Raw genomic sequence first — 21,571 nt, 5'->3', positions numbered from 1 at the left:
TCCATGAGGCGTTGGAAGGACGCAGCCGCTTTCTTGAGGCCGAATGGAAGAACTAGGAACTCATATAGCCCCTCGGTAGTAACAAAGGCTGACTTGGGAATGCTATCCACTTCCTCCTTGATGAATTTTCGTTTCTCCATAGACACCCGGTAAGGTCGCTGGCGGATAGGCAGCTCATCGATGGTGGTAATCCGATGTGAAACCACTGTAGTCCGCCCCAGCTGGTTAATACACATGGTAGGCCATCAATGTAGCAAGTCCCTCAGCAGGTGCCGATATTGATCTGTGGTATCCGCCTTTGCTACTAGATTCTCTAATAGCTGTTGTGTCTCTGGACTAGGGGATGCAGAGTTGACTGTGCCAGGTAAAGGAGCATGCTTACCGTGCAAGGGTGGTGAGGATCAGAGCTGTCAGGGGTACTGAATGGAGTAGATGTTCCATATGGCAGGCAGTAGGTGTTATGTGAGAAGTCAATGGTGAGACCATACGTTCGGAGGAAGTCTAGACCAGCAGTGATAGGAAAGGCTAGGTCCTCATTGTCCATGACATAGAAGGGATGTTGGATATGATGTTCTTGGAGGTGACAGATAAGATCCACCACACCCCTGGCAGTTCGGGCCTGTCCATCAGCCAGCAAGAAGCTCAGAATCCCACATGGCCTCCACACCTCTTTTTTTCTTTCAACTCTTCCCACAGGGACCTCTGCAACATTGAATACGTGCTGCCAGTGTCCACAAAGGCAGAAACCTCTCGACCCCTTATCAGAAGAGGAAATAGGAAATAGGAGATGTACTAAATAAACAAACCAAAGTAATTTCCAGCTCCCAACCCACACCATCAAACAGTCACCGAGTGAGTGACCATTACCCAACACAAATAAAGTCCATGGGCTGTTTTGTAGCTTTTAGTCAATAAGTTGGTGGTAGCACAGTTCACAGAAGGTTTCTGCAATAGTAGTCTTGTGATGGAGAAGCAGAAGGTGGCCAGTGTTAGCGGCTAATAGTGAGGTTGAAGCAGGAATGATGTACCAAGAGACCTAAGAAGTCCCAGCTTCAGCCACCCAGAACCGTCTAGGGCATATAAAATCTCCTTCTGCATAAAAAGGGAGGCTGAGTCTAAAACCAATGGCAAGTAGCACTTTATATGAAACCTATAACATCTAAACTGGTTTCATTTCTGATAAGGGCATTGTAATTTCCCTTAAATTGTGTCATACTAAATATTACAATATATGTTTTCACTCTGACAGAACTTCAGACCAAAACCTTGTATGTAAAAATAAAAAAAGAGTTTGTGAACAATGAAGTACAGATTACATCAGTAAAGCATGTGATCAGATAAAAGTGTGCCGTGTTACAAGTGAAGCTTTCAGTATCTCAAACAAAGAGAAAATAAAATGCACTTTCATATCGTAATCAAACAAAAAAATGATAAAATAAGTCATGGCAACACCATGTAGTTAACGTGGCAGAGCCACAGCAGCCTTACATGTTGCATAGACTATTTCTCTGGTAGTTCAAGCAGAACACTATCACCTCCTCCTCACAGTTAGTGAGGAGTTCCAGAGAAATCAATGCAAATATCTTTAAAGACTTACAACGAAATGAACACAAACACGCACACACACACACGCAAACACTTGGGCATGCACTTCCACATGATCCGATGGCCACTCCTCAAGCAGGTATGGCCAAAAGCCATAGTTTGGTTGATACCCGGGGAGCTTATATGGTTCTCTCTTGGATTCTTTGTGCTTACCTCGCTGCAGAATGAAGATCCGCTCTTTACTGAGTCAGGCTCCGCTGCTCTTCCTTGCTGTAAAGGTGAGTCTGAAGACAATTAGAGGATTTTATGTTAGGATTTCCGGCTCATAAAAGTTTAAACTCAGTGCTGGCCGCACTGTACGGTTTGAAATAAGTGTTCGATCATCCGCATCCTTTTTCCTGGCAAAAGCTACACGCTTTTTCACAGCAGCGGCTGAAGTGTCTTATTTCTGGATACAAGTTAACAGATAAAGACAGAGAACGCATAATGCAGTGTTATCTTCATTTCTTCAAAGACATCCTGGAAGTTTAGACACTCAAGAGTGAAATTTCTCGCCATGAATTAAGTTGTTAGAGAACTTGCCATTATGCCTGTACAAACCTGCCATCTCTATGCCTAATTTCTAACATTAATTCCTGCATTTCTGTCAGAGATGTGTTCAGAGAAGAGTGCTGCATCGGGGCTCAAACTCTTACAGTGGTTTGTTGGAATGATGCCATAGAACAGCTCTAATGGACATTTAAAGGATGGTTTATTGAAAGAACACTTACAACATATTTTCTTTCTGCCGTATCGGTAACATAATGTTGCTGATCATGGACAGAAATGTGGACGCTTTTGCCTGTACTCAGTAAAAAACAGACTCAAATCACACTGTTGACTCTAAACACACTGTCCACTGGCTTCTATTATCAGCATGTTTCGCGTTAACGAGTGTATTGTGTTTCTGAGTGCGGCAAAAAAAGTCTAAATTATTGTCCATGTTTAGTGACCTTTCGATCCATCCATTAAAAGGTTCTGCAGGTAGCCATTAATGATGGTTCCTCTACTGCGCCACTGCATTTTGAGAGCATATTTCATCATTGTTGGAACAAAACCTTGTATCAACATATATGCAATGTCATATCTCTAGCATATGCGCATATATGCAGCATTATTCGTATGTCTAAAAAATTTGTAATTCAACGTAAGATAAATAATACAAGGATGTTCATATGAGATAAATCATATCGAGTTTGGAACTTGATATGTTGATTTGTCTTCACAACAACACAAAGGCAGCTTGGAGACGGAGTATCTTATTTTGGAAAGCAGCCATATTCAAAAAGGCACACTACTGTCTATTTAATAATCATGCCACATACGAAAGAAAACCTTGTATCTCCAGAATGATGACTTTACATTAACACTGATATATATTCCATCAGCATACATATGATGGCAGTGGTTGGTGCAGTGTAGTGGGTAACACCTCTGCCTTCTATGCTGTAGACTGCGGTTCAATCCCCACCTCGGTAAGCTCCCTATACTATACCAATAAGAATCCTTGGGCAAGACTCCTAACACTACCTTCGCCTACCTGTGTAAAATCATCAAATTATAAGTCACTCAGGATAAGAGTGTCTGCCAAATACCATAAACGTAAATAAGGTTACTTAGCATTTAAATTATTGTCCACAATTAGCGATTGTTTGTTATGGAACAACACCTTCTAAAAGTAAGATATTTTATACATTTTTAATGGAAGCCAATGCAAAAGTATTTTATTCCAAGTAATTCTAAAGCATATCCATTAAACATTCATCACTAAACTAAATAACTGAATAAGGAGCAGCTGTAGGTTTTGAATGATGATGACTAGAACAGAGATATGAGGTTTTGTCCAAACACGGACGATTTGCGTGCGTATTTAGATTATATTGTAAATTCAAATGTTTTTAGAACAACAACAACAATAATAATAATAATCCAAAATCCATGATGTTGGTCTGGTGATCAAACAACTGCAAGATGTCTATATTTTATAATTAGCAGTTACAGTTGCAGACACAAGTAGGATTTTTAATACTATGTTTAATTTCTACAGAGTATGGGTAGTGATTTGCATTAGTGCTTTGTATGTGCTGAGTTTTTTGTGTGGACAAACCCAGGAATGGTTATCATTATTAGCAGTTCAGGTTCAGAAACAGTCAGTCAGGTTTAAATCAGGGTGATTAGAGATTAGGTACCAGAGAAAAGGCAGATAAGATTAAAACCTGAAAAAAAAAAATGCAAGGAACACGGAAACTAGGAGTGGGAGGAGACTGGCACATACAGGAACACCTGAAAACACAAAAAACAGGCAACCACAAGCAAGCGTTTACAAAGTCATCCGTATGAAAAAGATCTGTAAAAATTCTTCAGGAAATTCTTCAGAATTATCATAAGACTTTTACAGTGAATTCGAACAGTTACTACAGTTTATTACAGGACACCACATAAGCATTATAGATTCCTATAGGACATTACTACAAATTACAGAGAGACGACTGTATTATAGATTATTATAAGTGTTATATAATACTGTCGATTTTTATTACTACAGTTCTCTTTAAAACAGAAAGATAAAATAAGGGGCAAATTATACAAACTGCAACACTAACAAGTCACAGGGAAAACAATGAAGGCAGACAGAACTAAAAAGCCTACAGATAGGAGACGGGAAACAAACAGACACAGGAAACTTCAGAGCTGTTGGATTCAAACACAGTCAGTTTAGACCCCGGGACTTTATTAATTAAAGCAATATGCCATTAAATGCTGTGGACTCCAGTGATTTGACCACTGTTACGTGTGTTATTAAACACAAACAACAGACCACCATCACCAATTTATCACCATTTTATCACCATTTTATCACCGTCAATGAGCAAATAAAAAAAAAACATCCTGCATGCCCTCATTTACAGTTCAGTATGTCAATAACAATTTAATAAACTAAATAAATATATTAAAACAAATAGAAAATAAAAATCTTTACATTATATAATAATAGTCAAATAACTAATAGTTAATACAGTGGGGTCCAAAATTGATAGTAAAAATGCTTCTATTTCGCATTCTGTTCTAATCTAATACAATATTTTTTCATTACAAATGATCAGCATAACATTTGAGTGAAAAGGTAGAAATTTAAAATGTTTACATTAATTTCCGAATTATTCTCAGTTGCTTCTGTTCACTATATCAGCAGCACAAGACACAGAATAGCCTCCCTCTCTTTACCTCTTATTTATCTTGCAGGAGGCGCCTTTATTAACCTCTTAATAATAATTTATTAACATTATTAACCTCTTATTCTCCAGAGTATATTTTGGTTTGTCCATCTGAATTTACACGACTAAATCGTAAGGCAAATTATTCGGTAACTGCATAAAATAAATGTAAATTTTTATTTAATTTATTTAAGATTAAGATTAAGTGACCTTTATTAGTCCCACAATGAGGAAATTTCACCTCTACAGTGTAACCCATCCATACAGTGAAACACCATATACACACTAGTGAAGACACACACTAGGGGGCAGTAAGCACACTTGCCCAGAGCGGTGGGCAGCCCTATCCGCAGCGCCTGGCGAGCAGTTGGGATTAGGTGTCTTGCTCAAGGGCACCTCAGTCACATCCTGTCAGCTCAGGGGATTGAACCTGGCAACCTTCCAGACCAAGACAGCCTTATTTATTTATTGTAGCCCTCAGAATATGTTTTATGATTATACAGATATTGCTATATACTTATAATTTACTATTGAAAGCCAAACATCTTTTTTATCACTGAAGAGATGCCATATTTGTGGAAAAATAGGTCGACTTACAGTAGAAAAAAGAATTGTGAGCTCAGCTTCTATTATAAGGGTTTAATATTATATCACTCATCTATTTTACTGGAAAGAAGACAGTTCCAGCGTTCATATGACACCCACTTTTTGAATGTAGCTTATGAAATATGAAAGTTATGAAGAATATGATGAAATGCATTTTGGAACCACCGGTGGTCTCAGTGAGTTGAATAGGTTAAATGTGTTGGAGATCTTGAAGAAAGTGTTAGACAACAATATTGAATACATAACGAATATATGTAACACGTGTGTTATACACATACACACTGTTGCTTACTGTACCACAGAATTCCACTGATAGATGGAATCTGTAACTAGTCATATAATCTGTCTAATTACATGCAAGTAACTCTAAAAAGTGATGTGTCAATGTAATGTGTTTTGCTCAAGAAGGAATTATGTACACATCTGAAAGTGAATTCAATGCAATTTGTTTTTCAGCATTTTCCACTGGCTTGCTAAACCAAATGTGCTGACCAAATTGGGAAAGATGAGGACACAGGCACAAATTCACCTTGTATTATTAACTTACTTCAGCTCACAACACAACCTGTGCCTAAACCTCAGATACATGAGCACATATAAACCTACCTATGTGGACATTTAAAACTAAACCTGTGCCTTGCAGTTTGTCAGTTTCTACCTGACCAAAAACAAATGTAAAACAAAGCCATCAGTTTTCTGCAAATTTGGTGCTTACAATGTTATTTTACTACATAATCTGGCATCTGGCAAAACGTCTAACCGTACAGAGAAAACATAAATGGAACATAAGCGTGTTCCATGGTAATATGCTGTTATCTTCGATCATTAGGTTTAGGTTTGAAAGTTTGCTGCTGTTTTTCATCATTTTTTGCTTCTCAAGTGTCTGATTTTAACTTTATCATCTTCTGTGCAGTCGAGTTGTGCCTGTGGTGAGTGAAGGTGCTGCAGTGTTGCTTGTGTTTATGTGAATCCAGCTTTCTGGTCGATTGCTTTTGTTTTGTATCTCCACAGAAGTGCTGGAATGTAGAGCAATGACTGCACTGCTATTCCTAAGAATAGCCTACAGCCTGATGTAATGACATTGCTGGACACTGAAATTATATCTGTAAAGTTTGCCTACCCACTTTGTGTGTGTAGACTTTGAGGTAGACAGTTCTGCGTCATGCAACTCCTGGTCTGAAAACAGGCACCACTCCGGCGCTGGTAGTTGCAATCTTACTGTTCTGATGCTCGTGTTTCGATTTAGTCATGCAGCGACAGGCGGCTGCACATCAGTCTCTCATACTTTTACTCCTAGTATGCAAATCAAATATGAACCATACATTGCTCTAACTATCACAACTTCAGAAATGTTTAAGCTACAGACACAGTGCGCACCCTCACAAGCCAGAGCAACATTATTGAGGTGTGACATCAGCGTTAGGATTTTCAGCTTCAAAAATGACAAAAATCCAATCTATAAACTGATATTACTTCTCCAAAGCTGTTTCAAAACACTCCCTTTCTTGCCAGTGTGATTTCTTGTAGATGAAGGGGCAGTCGTGGGCTGGAGGTTAGGGATCTGGCCCTGTGACCGGAAGGTTGCCGGTTCAATCCCCAGCGCCGACAGTCCATGACTGAGGTGTCCTTGAGCAAGACACCTAACCCCCAATTGCTCCCCGGGCGCCGTGGATAGGGCTGCCCACCGCTCCGGGCAAGTGTGCTCACTGCCCCCTAGTGTGTGTGTGGTGTTTCACTTGCATGGATGGGTTAAATGCGGAGATGGAATTTCCCCGGTTGTGGGATCAAAACAGTATCACAAAAAAAAAAAATAAAAAAAAAATATTAGCCAGTATTTCTGCTCAAAAAACACTCAAAATCTGCTCCAATAAACTCCACTGTATTTCTGTTTACATGCTCCATTTGAATCCCCTAATGCACATATTTTAGTCCAGAAAATCTCCTCATGTCAGTGAAACTGGAGTAAAAATAATAATCATAATTACACATTTCAATCAAGTATGGCACCATCTTGTCCTAGTGTAGAATTTCACATCATAAGGTTGGTTGTCTTGGAAAATTCACATGAGTTTATATTGGCTATTAGCTGACATTAGCTAGCTTTAACTCTAACCAAACCAAAAATCGATGGACGGAGGCACGGTCACTTTTATATTGCCCCTGGATGTAGCAATCAATGTCATATAATCCAATAAAGTGGCAAGTGGTTCTTCAACGTTGGGTAGATGACAAAACCTGAGCTGAGAATAACTGCATAACTTCACTGCTTTTGGCTTCTGCAACTTTTTTATAAAAACATTCTGTTAAATGCATCAGAGATCTGTTTACTACATTCTCTGACTAAGTTAAAGCTGCTGATCACACACATCTTTAATCTTTACCTTTATAGCACATCAAATGAAACAGGCACCTTTTTTGTTCACATTTTACTGAGTACATAGAACTGAAGCATCTAAGAAGCTACTTCACAAGGTTCTGCAGTCTTTTGACATGACAGTTTAAAGTAAATTGTCATTTTTTCAGTTCAGCTTTGACAGTATGCAAATCCTTATGTTTGCATGTCAGATATTAATGGAGTCGAATTTAGGAAAATGACTGATGTGTCCTCTTTATTTTGTGTTATCTCAGCTCCTGGCTGACGCAGTTTACTGCCAGAAACACTACAAGAACCAGCGGCGGAAAAGGGACTGGGTTATCCCTGCAGTAAAGCTTGTGGAGAATGTGGATTACACTAAATATCCATTCATCACACAAGTAAGACAACTTCTACAATATGTGCCCCATCCATATGTGTAGCTTATCCCAGTTTTAAGGACTGTTTACTCAAATAACAGAGGCGTAAGAAAATGTGAAATAACTGAAATAATAAAACTTGTGTGTGTTTCTCCGGAAACTGTCTCAGATCGGCTCAGATGTGGGTGATAACCTGCGTTACACTCTGAAAGGTCCTGGAGCTGACCAGCCACCCTATAACTTATTTGTGGTGGATGAAAAGACAGGAAAGGTCCAGATCACAGGAATTCTGGACAGAGAGGATATTTCTTCATATAAAGTGAGGAAAGAACACCAGCACACACACATATATATACACACAATGTCAGGAAGTGGGGCAAGTCACTCTGTCAGAGGGCACGTGCTACAATAAGCCTTTGCTTGTAGCCCTCAGACTAGCCACACCTTCAGTTTCAGTCCTACGACTTTTATACAGCATTTTATAAAGGCAGATACACTATATTGCCAAATGTATTCACTCACCCATCTAAATAATTGAATTCAGGTGTTCCAAACACTTTCATGGCTACAGGTCTATAAAAACAAAGCACCTAACCATCCTGACTGCTTCTACAAACAGTTGTGAAAGAATGGGTCGCTCTCAGGACCTCAGTGAATGTCCAGTCATGAAATTTCCTCACTACTAAATATTCCTATACTGTCAGGATTATTATATCAAAGTGGAAGCGATTAGGAATGACAGCAACTCAGCCACAGAGTGGGGTCAGGGGATGCTGAGGTGCATAGTGCGCAGAGGTCACCATCTTTCTGCAGAGCCAATCGCTACAGACCTCCAAACTTCATGTGCAGCATAGAGAGCTTTATGGAATGGGTTTCCATGGCCGAGCAGGTGCATCCAAGCCTTACATCACCAAGCGCAATGCAAAGCGTTGAATGCAGTGGTGTAAAGTGCTGCCACTGGGCTCTAGAGCAGTGGAGGCGTGTTCTCTGGAGTGGTGAATCACACTTTTCCATCTGGCATTCCGATGGATGGGTCTGGGTTTGAAGGTTGCCAGGAGAACGGTACTTGGCATTAAGCCAAGTGTAAAGTTTGATGGAGGCGGGATCATGGTGTGCGGTTGTTTTTCAGGAGCTGGGCTTGACCCTTTAATTCCAGTGAAAGGAACTCTTGCTTTAGCAGACCAAGAGATTTTGGACTTTATGCTCCCAATTTTGTATGAACAGTTTGGGGATGGCAACTTCCTGTTCCAACATGACTGCACACCACTGCACAAAGCAAGTTCCTTAAAGACATGGATGAGTGAGTTTGGTGTGGAAGAACGTGATTGGCCTTCACAGAGTCCTGACCTCAACCCAACAGAACACTTTTGGGATGAATTAGAGCAGAGACTGTGAGCCAGGCCTTCTCATCCAACATCAGTGTCTGACCTCATAAATGCGTTTCTGGAAGAATGGTCAAAAATTCACTGAATACATTTGGCAATATAGTGTATATTTGCAGTCACACTGTAAACTCCTAACCAGCTGCCATTTAATGCAGTGTTTCTCTTTTCTACAGCTTGTAGGTGTTGCATGGTACAGAAATAACACCATTGCTGAAGAGGCCATTAACTTACCCTTTGAAGTGGGAGACCAGAATGACAACCCACCTGTGTTTATGAAACCACAACCAGCCAGCGTTTATGAAGGCAGTCCTGTAGGTGAGGCTGATCTGCTGTTAAAAGCATTTACTCACCTGGACATGGATGGCTGCTTCTGTAACATCAGAGAAACACTGTTTCAGCTTTCTCAACATTTCCAAACAAACTCACTGGGGAAATTTGGTCTGACTCTGTATTTGTTAGACACTCATTGTTTGGTCATTGTTTTACAACAGTTTCTTAACTTCCAGGTACGTTTGTAACAACAGTCAATGCTACAGATGCAGATTTGCCAAACTCTGCTCACACTAAGATTGCCTTCAGCATAATCAAGCAGGAGCCAGACGGCAAGCAGTTCTTTTCCATTGATAAACACTCTGGGCATATCAGTGTGAAGGACTCATCGCTGGATAGAGAGGTTATTGCTAATCATTTTAGCTGTGCTATTTCTACTATCATACACAGACACTGTTATGAACATAGCCAACCTTTTCATGAATGTTTGTAAATCATGCATTCCTACCATTGATACTAATTCACACCCTTCCTTCTCAACACTGAACTTTTCCCCATCAGACGCAAAACTCTTACGTTCTTACTGTAAAAGCCACTGATATGGATGGAGCTCCAGACGGCAACACAGCAACGACTACAGTAAATATTCATGTCCTAGACATTAATGACAACATGCCCACTCTGGAGAAAGATGAGGTAAAAGGTTCTCTACATTCTTACACATCTTATAAAACTACTATAATCAGAACTTACACTGAACTGCTGATTATAAAGGACCTCTATCCCACTGTTTTACTTTAATTACATTGTCCTCAATATTATCTCCTTCTGACTCTGCATGGTGAAAAGAAGAGAAATAAATGTTAATTTGAGAAGCTATTATATATGAGAATGTATCCAAAAACAATCTAGAATCACCATTTTCTTTCCAACTTCATCTAAATATTGATCATGCATTCCCTCTTAAAACTAACATTAGTCCATGCATTTTAGGAAAATATTGGGTTTTAATGGGTGATATTTTTCTTACAGTATACAGTGTCTGTGGATGAGCATGTGGCTGATGTGGAAGTTCTACGCATCCAGTCCCTGGATAAAGATGAGGAACGGACAGACAACTGGCTCACTGTATTTCAGCTTGTGTCAGGAAATGAGGATGGATATTTCAGTATTATTACAGACCCTGACACAAACGAGGGGGTGTTGTACCTCATCAAGGTCCGTCCCTGCACTTTCTTACACATGACATTTTATTTGACTTTTACACAAGAACACAGTTTATCAGTACAATTACTACTGCAAGTTTACTGCTACATACAGAGCCCCGCTGATGACATCCTGTATAAATAAAAATAATGCGTGGCCACAACTTCGTAAGGTGTGAGAATGGGATAATTAAGTCGTGGCCATGACTTAGTAAGGCATGGAAACGAGATCATGGCTTATTAAGTTGTGGCCACACACTAGGATCTTGTTCCCACACTTTACTAAGGCATGGCCCCGACTTAAATATCTTATTCCCACGCCTTACTAAGTTGTGGCCATGCATTATTTTTATTTATACAGGATGTCACCAGTCGGGCTCTGTAGCTATATGAAGGAATGGTCAGTACTAAGGCATGGCCACAACTTAATTTTCTTGTTCCCACGCCTTACTAAGTCATGGTCATGCATTATTTTTATTTATACAGGATGTCACCAGCAGGGCTCTGTAGCTATATGAAGGAATGGTCAGTAGTTTTCTTAACTGTAAAAAACAACACTGCAAATTAATACTGTTCAAAGGTCAGAGACCACCGTTCATGTATTTCATTTTCAGTCTTTATGTACAAAATATTCATTTGTCAGCATCAGCAAAAAGCAGAAAACATATATTTAATATAACATTACACAGAAGCCTCAACAACTATGTATAAAATTGTGGCGGCTGCCCGAGGGTCCGCTGCCTCTCATGAGCACAGAAGCTTTGCTATGCAAAATGCTTTCGAAGATGCTCATGGGACACACTTGCGGCCCCAATAAATAGGGACTGTTTATGTCGTGTTTCATATTATATGTTGTTGTTCTTTGAGTTTATTTGTTATTCTCTTTTGGGTTTGAGGTTAGTGTTGGTTTCTGTTAATAACCATATGAGTAACAGTAGGGCTAGGAGTGACCTGCCTTTTCTAGTGGCCTTTTGTGCCTTGTTAACTATTAATGAGCATTTTCCGAGCAAAGCTAAGCCTATCTTAAAACTAAGATAGCCTAACCTGACTCTTTCTCTGATCGACACCGCAATATTTTTTTAGTACTCTTTTTCTAGGAAGTTCCACTTCCAAAAGAAGTTCCATTCTTTTCAATAGATTTGCTTTCAGTTTTTCAAAGAATTCTGCAGGGATATTTTCACACACCTCTAAATTCAGTCTTAGGCATAATCCCAAACATATTCAGAGATGTTTTGGTCTGGACTCTGGTCCACTCCATCCCTTGCAAAAATGCAGGTGAAATCATCTGAAATCTAATCATTAATGCATTAATTCCTAATACGCATTCTATGGAAATAAATACAACAGTTATAGAAATATTATGAGATTATTTAACTTATTTCAAGACTTTTTATTTGTTTCAAGTAATTTTATCTAGTGAAACTGTCTTATTCTATTAGCTGCTTAACATTTGCTTATTTCTCAAAATAAGCCAAATTATCAGCACCATGCACTGAAACAAGCAAAATTATCTACCAATAGAATAAAACTTTCTAAATAAAATGATTTGCGATAAAACCAAATCTATAAATAAATAAAAACATCTTATCTTTTAACAACTATTTTAACCTGAGACATTCTAGATAATTTAACTAGTATTTTTTAGATCTGAAGCAAGAGTGGAGAGGTTTTCTATTCCCTCTATAAAATGAAAGCTTTAAGTGGTATTTATCTGATGGTGACAGTTCTGGTGCTCAACTAGGTGGTGTTTTTAGGATCACCATTTTCTCTTTATCTTTTAATGGTTTTCTAAAAACTGAATAGTTTTGGAAGCTCCTGCTTTTTCTCTTAGCTTCTTTCATTTTCTCTTCCTTATGCAAGTGGGTTATCTTATATCTAATCTCCTTAGAAATATCTCCTGAAAATAAACAACTTGTACTTAATGGCAATTTTGACTGGAAATTTAAAGGATTAGTACAGGATACTTTTGCAAAGTGCTATACTAATGTAATAACTTGTAATGGTCATGTAAATGTAATTGTTTACTGGCAACTTACTGTGAGTTCTCCACTTTTTCTCCATCTCTCCCGCAGCCTATTGACTTTGAGACAGTCACTAATCTAGATTTGGGTTTGGTTCTGGAAAACAAAGCTCCTGCAAGAGCTGCAGCAGGAATGGGGTCTGGATCCGGGACTAGTGCTGGAACACTAGGAGTGGGTGACACAGGAGGCAGACCAATAAGACCTGGCAGTGGAGGAACAGGCACAAGTCTAATAAAGCACAAGATATACATGATAAGGGTTAGTGTGATCAATAGGCCAGATGGACCAAAATACAGGCCAAGTCCTAAAGTTGTGCCTGTGTCAGAGAAAACTAAAGGCAGTTCCATGCCAAGAGTTATTGCTACTTACCCTGCCATGGATGGTGACACAGGAAAACCAGCAGAAAAAGTCAGGTTAGTGTTCTAGAGTCTAGATTCTTCAGGCATTCAGAGAATATTATTAGGCTTCAAAAGTAAAAAAAAAATGAATGGCATTTAGTTGGAACATGGCCCCAATTCAGATTCAACAAGAGTAGCCCTTACTTAACCTTGACCCCTACGAGAACAATGTATTAAAAATGTTTGATTTGCTTGGTTGTTAAAAAATAATTAAAAACAAATAAATAGATGAAAATCGGCAGAGATCTCTTCAGGCCACACGTCAACATTGTACAACAAGGCAAAGAAGAGATACAGAGCATTATATGAGGCTTAGCTTATTTAAAGCCACAAATAATGATTACATGCTAAACAATAACAAGCATCAAGTAATTTTAATAAATCAGATGACATTAGTATAAAATGCCGCATACATGTAAAATATGTGACTTTGCTAACTGACATAATTTGTGCTATGTGCTTTATTTATTTTTAGATATGCTAAAGGATATGACCCTGCTAACTGGCTGTCCATTGACGAAAGCACATCTGAGATTAAACTCAACAAGATACCAGATCGAGAATCACCATATGTTGTCAATGGGACCTATTATGCCAAGATCCTCTGCATAACAGATGGTATGAAACAAATGTAAACTTCACAAACTCCTGGAGTCAGAAGATCACTATCTCTTAGGATTAGAGTCTGTCAGATTATGAAAATTGAATAGATAGATTTAATTTGAAGATTTTCTTCCCTAGATATGCCGTCTCAGACTGCCACAGGAACCATAGCATTAGAGGTAGAGGACGTCAATGACAACTGTCCTACATTGCTCAGTACACTGCAGCGTGTGTGCAGTGATGTCCCAGAGGTTAATGTTGCAGCAGTGGATGCAGATGCTCATCCCAATGGTGCTCCTCTTCAGTTCCTTGTGATTCCAGAGGAGACAACAGGAAAATGGAACGTGAAGATGAAAAGTGGTCAGTGCTGGTTCAAAATTAGCTTAGAGCTTCAATAACCGACTACACACTAAATGAAACCATTAAATAATCACAAATAATCAGTGATCGTACTCCACAGCATGTCTGTAATTCATTATGCACCTCTTCAGATGAAGCGGCTGTACTGATACCACAGGAAAGCCTGTGGCCTGGTTCCTACAAAGTCACCATGGAAATCAAAGATCAACAGGGTTTGGCCTGTCCTGACAAACAAGTCCTCCAGATAGAGGTGTGCACCTGCTCAGAGGAAGGAACGTGCAGCCACAGTCGTGCTGTTAAAACTGCTGCCACTGCTTCGTTTGGAGCCCTAGGCATTGGTTTTCTTCTTCTAGGAGTCCTAATCCTCCTTTGTGAGTAGTTCAAGGCCCTTAATGATGCCTCTGTTTTCTACAAGACACACAACAGTTTGCAAAATAAACAATAAACACGCAGGGTTAGACATGCATATGATAGTTAATACACAGAACAACTTATACACACTGACTGACTGACTGGCTGCTTCAAGTACACCTCCTTGTACTTTGTGGGTAGTGTCCTATGACCATTGAATGACTAGAGGATGAATAATACAAACTGTGAATGTAGATATAAGGTAGGTATGTGTGTGTGTCAAATATATATGGGAATTAATATGTAATCGTTTATAACTGCCTCCGATCCCAAAAAAAGCCCCAGACCATTATTCCTCCTCTTTGAAACTTTACTGTTGCCATTACACATTCTGATAGGTAGCGTTCTCCCAGCATCTCCCAAATCTGGATTCATCTGTCAGACTGACAGATAGTGAAGCGTGATCCATCACTTAAGAGAACATGTGTCCACTGCTTCAGAGACTTGTGTTGAAGGTGGCATCCTATGACAATGCCATGTTCAAAGTCACTAAGATCTTCAGAATGGCCCATTCTACTGCCAGAGTTTGTCTGTGCCAGACCAGTTGAATTTAAAAATCACTTGAATAGGAACCTGTCTGGCAATGTAAGCAAGCTAGAAAGAAGCACATGATGCCATGCTCTAAAGAGATTCAGATATAGATGTGAAACAGTCATTGAAATCTACTAGTCTGGAAAGGGTTTGAAGCCATTGCTAAGTCTCTGGCGCTCCAGTGAACCACAGTGAAAGCCATTACTCACAAAAGGAGAAAATGTAGAACAGTGGTGAACCTTTCCAGGAGTGGCTGGACTACTAAAATTTCACCAAGAACACATTAATGACTCATCCAGGAGGTCACAAAGGAACCCAGATGAACATCTAAAGAACTGCAGGCCTCACTGCCTCAGTTAAGATCACTGAACATGATTCCACAATAAGAAAGACTCAGGGCAAAAATGGCATCCATAGGAGAGTTGCAAGGCGCAAACCACAGCTGAATAAAAAGAACACAAAGACTCGCCCTGCATTTGCCAAAAAACATCTAGATAAGCTCAAGACTTTTGGGGTAATATTTTGTGGACTGGTGAGTCATTTTTTAGAAGATATGGGTCCTGTTACATCTGGTGTAACGCTAAGACCACGTTCCACCAGAAGAACATCACACTAGCACTCAATCATGGTGGTACTATGACAGCCTGGTGCTGCTTTGCTTCTGCAAGACATGTATGACTTCTTATAATTGATGGAACCACAAATTCTGCTTCCTGTCAGAGCAAAGAAAATCATACCCTATATTAGTCGTGCTCCTAATAAAGTGCTCTGTATACCCCCTGCACTAATACATCAATTCCTCAACCCCACACATACAGACACAGAGACACACACACACACACACACACACACACACACACACACACACACAAATATATATGTAGTCAAAACAGAAGTCCCATTCAGAATTGAAGAATGAATGTTTTTCAAGCAATCACTACAACTGTCCATCTGTTTGTTCTTTCCTGAGGCAGTTTTTCAAGCTTGAAAGAAGCTGTCATCTTTGATATCTGATTACATTTATTACTTGCAGGCAGCAATTTGTTTTGACTTTCACATTTGGGTGCCAATTTTGCTTTTAAAACTCCACTGTTGACTTTAATTCTGTCTTCAAACCTGTCGAAACCTGCTCTGTGTTTCATCTGAAATCAAGAGTATTGTGAATGGGAATTGCCTCTCCTTTTCTGGGAGCCTTTACACCAGATGTTGGAACTGACGTGACACAAGATACCTTAACATCTGCTCTCTGTCTTTGTGTGTTTTAGTGGTACCTGTGCTCCTGCTGAGCTGTTCCTGTGGGATGTCTAATGGAGGAGTTGGTTTTCCACAATACTTTAATGACATGCCATTTGATAGAAAAGAATATTTAATAGCATATCATACCGAAGGACCAGGGGAAGACAGGGTACGACATTCCCACAATTCTCTTTTATCCACACAAGCAACAATACATTTCTGACACTGTTAGGTTGTGATGCAACTTCAGAATTTCTCTGCTCAGTGCAACAGAGATCATTTGACATGCAGACTCATGTGTAGTTAAGCATTTTGCTATACATTTGCTCTTTGCAGGAGGTTCCTCTGCTGAGTGCTCCACTCTTAATCCTATTACCTGAAGGAGAGAGAGTCCAAGCAGGCAATGTGTCTTCAAACATGGCTGTACACATGAACTCACAAGCCCCTGCCACAGTTGGTGTGTTTGGTGGGTATGATTATGCACAGACTGGTGCAATGGAGATGGCCTACAACACTTCAAGAGATGACAACTTCCAGTATTTAAGAGCGAGTGACATGGCCTTGTCTGATCAGTTTTTACAAAGATATTTCACACAGGTATTTGACTTTCATGTTATTATGAATTACTTTCAGTTGTCATGTTATGGGGAGGAGTTAGAGGTCAGTATGTTTTTTCTACAGCAGTGGACACCAGTTGGCCAGCAAAAGATGCTAAGAAAAGACAGTTTACAAATCAGTCTAATTGCCTCAGTCCCAGTCCCATGCCCTTGCCCTGTTGTACTGTTTATGGTATTTGTTGTATTCTGGGTACTATACTGCATGCTGTTATGAGGAGTAGTGTGCAGTATTCAGCACATACTTTGTAATTTGCACCCAGCAATTGAAACCTTGGGGGAATTGTGCTTTCCTGTTCCCTATGTTGTGTGAACTCAGTGGTTTTCACACTACTACTAATACTACTATGTTGGGTTAGGGTTTTTTTGAAGATCATAAAATTGCATGTTATAGTGATCTCAATATCTTCCAAAAATTTTGTTTTTGCTATTTCTTTTGTTTTATACAGCTAAAACAGCCTGGGGTCAAATAGACCCCAAAGATATTTAGAAGGACAATTTCCTGGGTAATTTTATTTCTATCCACATTGGCTATATCAGTGTTTTTCTCCTTCCTCAGTGGTCATTTAATAAATGTATTCCCATCAAGATATACATCTCTGTGATTTGGATGGGTTTTCCAGACAGATGTGTCATTGCATTGGAAAAAAATAGTTTTTTGACCACTGCTTGCTGAAAGTCTTTTAGCATGCATGTGTATAGTAAACATTGACTATTTTGTGAAACGGTGGACAATTTGGAAGTCTTTCAATCACTAACTGGAATTTGGTGCTAGAACTTCATCTCCATCCTCTCTACACTGTGATAACACTAGCAGGTGGAGAAACAAAATTTTGCATGCTGGTTAAAGAGGTGGCTACAATGGTGGCTACTTGTATAAAGCATGTTATATTAATGTCATCAAAGTATTACTTTATATGCATATCATCATCAACTTTGCACACAAAGTAGGGTGTGATGATATGGCCATATGTGATGCAAACGTTCAGGTTTGTAGAAATTACAGCCCAAAACCTACAACTTTTGCAGTAATTTTACTGCACCTGGATGCAGGAGTTTTATCACTGAAATGTTTTTTATAGACATGCCTCTGATTATCTAATCAAATCTTAATATGGCTTCAGACAATCACACTAATGACAATGTATAACAGTAATCTCTGTGATTTATGTATTTGGCTTTTGTTTTGCAGAAAGCAAGACATGAAGCAGAGAATGAACAACTAAAGGAAGCTCTGCTGTTGTGCAGTTATGAGGGGCAGGGATCAACTGCCAGTTCAGTGACTTGTGATAGCCTTCTTGAATCATTTGATGACCTCGAGTTTCTGGATGATCTGGGCCCGAAATTTACTACCCTGGCCCAAATCTGTGGATTAGCCTGCCCTGAGTTAGAACTTGAGTCCAAAGCAACTTTTGAGAAAGCAAGAGAAATTGCCTGTGAAAGATCAGATGTTGTGAGCTCTAGTCACACAATGGAAACTGAAAATGAAATTATTGTTGAGTCTCCACCAGCCCCGATACTGATGAGTGAGAATTCATCCATGCAAGGCCAAATGTTCGTGGTTCAGGAACCTTTATACTACATGGTCGAGCAGGTGCCCCCCACTGTTCTACTAGCAGGACAGGCCTCTGTTGAATTAGGGCAAGGCATGTACCTGGTCAATGGAATGTCAGGAGCTGAAGGGATAATTCTTAACCAAAGTTATCATGCTGAGAAAAATCCAAGTTATGACCAGCAAGGAGCACTCAGTGGCAATTCTGAAAAAAACATCACCATTACATCTCAACATCCGAACTCAACTAAAGTTTTGTGTCACAGAGGTTTAGGGTGGATGCATCAGGGTTCCTTCTCTGGAGAAACTGTGTCAGAGGCTGTGATTACAACAAGTGGTCATTCAGTAGTAGTACACACATCTGGCCTTAACAATGGAACGTTACTCAAGGGTGAGCAAGTTGTCATCATGGAAACGGTCCCTGGGCAAAGACATGTGATTTTAGGGGAAGCAACAACTGGACTTAATCAAACTCTAGTTCAGAACATTTCACCAACTCAGAACTTCATAATGATGCCAGGCCAGGATTAAAGCCAAAGAGAGTAAATACACTGCAGATGGGCCTTCAGAGGGTAAATCACAGAGAAGCTGTACTTGAAGGAAGTGAACAGAATACAGTAACACTTGTGGAGAATCCAGGTTAAAGCCCGGGAAAATAAGTACACTGCAGAGGGGAACAGGTGGGATAAAACATGAGGAGGATGTATTTGGAACAAGTGAACAGAATAAAATAACTCTTGTGGAGTGAAGCAGGTTTATGGAGGTTCTCTTAGAACAAGTCCAGTATCCATGAGCCCTGTATAGCTGCTTAGTCATTAAAGGTCAGGGCTGGATTTCTAAAACATTTTTTCGACGTTCCATAAAAGGCAGAGCAGACATCACACTAAACACTCTCTCTACCAGTTAACACGATCTTAACTCTGAGATGCTTTTAGGAAACTGGACGAGGCTTGGCAGGGACCTTCTGGAGATTATCAAGGTTGGAGGTGGTCAAAGCTTTTAAAGATTCTTTCAGAAAAGATTATTTTGAAAGGAATTGGTTATATGGGATCCTATGATCTTATGTATGTTAAGATCGTATATCTTATGTATGGTGAATTACATTCTTTGTTTATGCACTGACCGTTGTGCCTTGAAATATAAGATTATTAGGATTATTATTATTATTTAATTAATATTGTATTTTTTTATGCTAATGTTAATACTGCAAGAGTGGCAAAGCTTCCAAATGAACAAAATGACATTAATGCTTTGTAATATTCATTTAAACAGTTTTCACGTAGTGTTTCCTATTCATACAGGCCAAAAAAGAAGGACGTGTATCTTAATGTTATAATCTTTATAATGTTTGTGAGATAATCATGGTAAAACATTACTTTTAAATGGTTTGTTAAATATGTGGTATTGTTTCCTAGTAAATAGCAATTTTGTATTTTAGGAAGTCCATGCTTTGCCATTAAATATTTATGCCATTGATGTCATATTCTACTGACTATGTAATAATATTCATAAAAATATTCAAGGCTAATATTTAAGTATCCAAAAAGGAACAAAAGAAAATCTGTTGTATTTGAACTTTTTTGTATCTTTTCTTTGTTTTCTAGGTTTTTCTTACCTTAAGTATTTTGTTTTGTAATTGATTTACCAATCTTAGCAGATGCTCTATAACAGAACGGGAATGCAAGCATTCCAATAAAACCCTATCCCAAAGTATCTGAGTGAACTCTCTGAACACTGTGACACAGCATGCTTCAATCACAAAAAGTATCTGTTTGCATGATGTTCATCATACACCTTGAGTTAAGGAGGCAACTGTGAACAACAAACATAGGCTATTTAGCAATGTGTTTTGTCTCACTGATAAGCCTCCTGCTCTCATTCAAACCAGTGCTAAATGGTATGCTGGGGCAGGACTCTAACATGACAGCCCTACTGTGCTTCATCTTGCTTTCTGCATCTGCTTGATTGCTTTGTAGCTGCAAGACCAGCTTACCTTCATGTGATGAACCATCTTATCTATATGCTCTCAAACATCAGAGTCAACTAACATGGGTGTTGACATCAAAGTTGACAAAAGCAGCTTTTATGACAGACAACAACTTTATCTTCTCTCTGTCCCACTAGAACTTCCTGATGTCATTTAGAACTGAGGGACTATTTGTGGGCAGAGTGCTTATAGGCTCAAGAGATGTTCTGTGGACTTGAATGTACAATATGGGTGAAGTCTGCAGTGCAATACTCAAGTTTTGGAAATTCTAGGAGAAAACCAGACATATCGTAATAGCATATATATATGATGCCTACATAAGCTCTTCATGAAAATAGACATAAACCTATAGAAACATGTATAAAGGCTTACTCCAGTAGGCATTGTCTGTCATAATAGAGATACAGCGGTGCATGATATGTCGTTGAACCTTGCGGTACGCTCCCCATGGCTCAATATGCACATGTGAGCAGTGACCAAACCAGTAAATTTTGATTTCAGTTTGACTTTGAAGGAACTATTTATGAATATCAACATGTGCACTTGCCAAAACACAAATTATAATTAACCAAAATAACCTCAGTGTATTTGACTCATTATTAACGCAGGGCAAAACTGTTCTTACGTATTTCACAGTTACAAAATCAGATGTTTGGAATGTGGTTGAGTCATTGAGTCATGGCATGAGAGGTAAAAAACTGATTCTCCAGAACAATTAAATGAATTAAGAGATTCGCTCTCAGGCTGTTTTATTGTTACTGAAACTGTCCTTCCTTCAAGGAACAGCAGGGGGTTATGACACAAGCACGAAAATATTCATAATGATCATCAACATACTAAATAAAATCTAAAATCTACAA

At 39.1% G+C, this 21,571-nt stretch overlaps 1 protein-coding gene across 1 annotated transcript; it reads left to right on the top strand.

Annotated features, from left to right (window-relative positions):
• The first annotated feature begins 1,698 nt into the window (after positions 1 to 1,698).
• On the top strand, positions 1,699 to 20,437 carry LOC108416229 (desmoglein-2-like). Its single transcript, XM_017689259.1, has 14 exons — positions 1,699 to 1,823; positions 8,034 to 8,159; positions 8,308 to 8,457; positions 9,697 to 9,838; positions 10,030 to 10,196; positions 10,355 to 10,489; positions 10,826 to 11,011; positions 13,071 to 13,432; positions 13,893 to 14,035; positions 14,159 to 14,380; positions 14,512 to 14,751; positions 16,588 to 16,727; positions 16,895 to 17,155; positions 18,365 to 20,437. Exons 1-14 carry the CDS (start codon positions 1,770 to 1,772, stop codon positions 19,253 to 19,255), a joined length of 3,219 nt encoding a protein of 1,072 aa, XP_017544748.1. The 5' UTR covers positions 1,699 to 1,769; the 3' UTR covers positions 19,256 to 20,437.
• The last annotated feature ends 1,134 nt before the right edge of the window (positions 20,438 to 21,571 follow it).

The sequence above is a fragment of the Pygocentrus nattereri genome, chromosome 4 (genome assembly GCF_015220715.1).
Source record: "Pygocentrus nattereri isolate fPygNat1 chromosome 4, fPygNat1.pri, whole genome shotgun sequence".
NCBI lineage: Eukaryota > Metazoa > Chordata > Actinopteri > Characiformes > Serrasalmidae > Pygocentrus > Pygocentrus nattereri.
This window is presented reverse-complemented; position numbering and strand designations above follow the sequence as displayed.

Coding starts and splice junctions, on each gene's coding strand:
- LOC108416229 (XM_017689259.1), top strand. CDS start 1,770: ATGAAGATCCGCTCTTTACTGAGTCAGGCTCCGCTGCTCTTCCTTGCT. Junction 8,160..8,307: donor AATATCCATTCATCACACAA/GTAAGACAACTT, acceptor AAACTGTCTCAG/ATCGGCTCAGATGTGGGTGA. Junction 11,012..13,070: donor GGGTGTTGTACCTCATCAAG/GTCCGTCCCTGC, acceptor TCTCTCCCGCAG/CCTATTGACTTTGAGACAGT.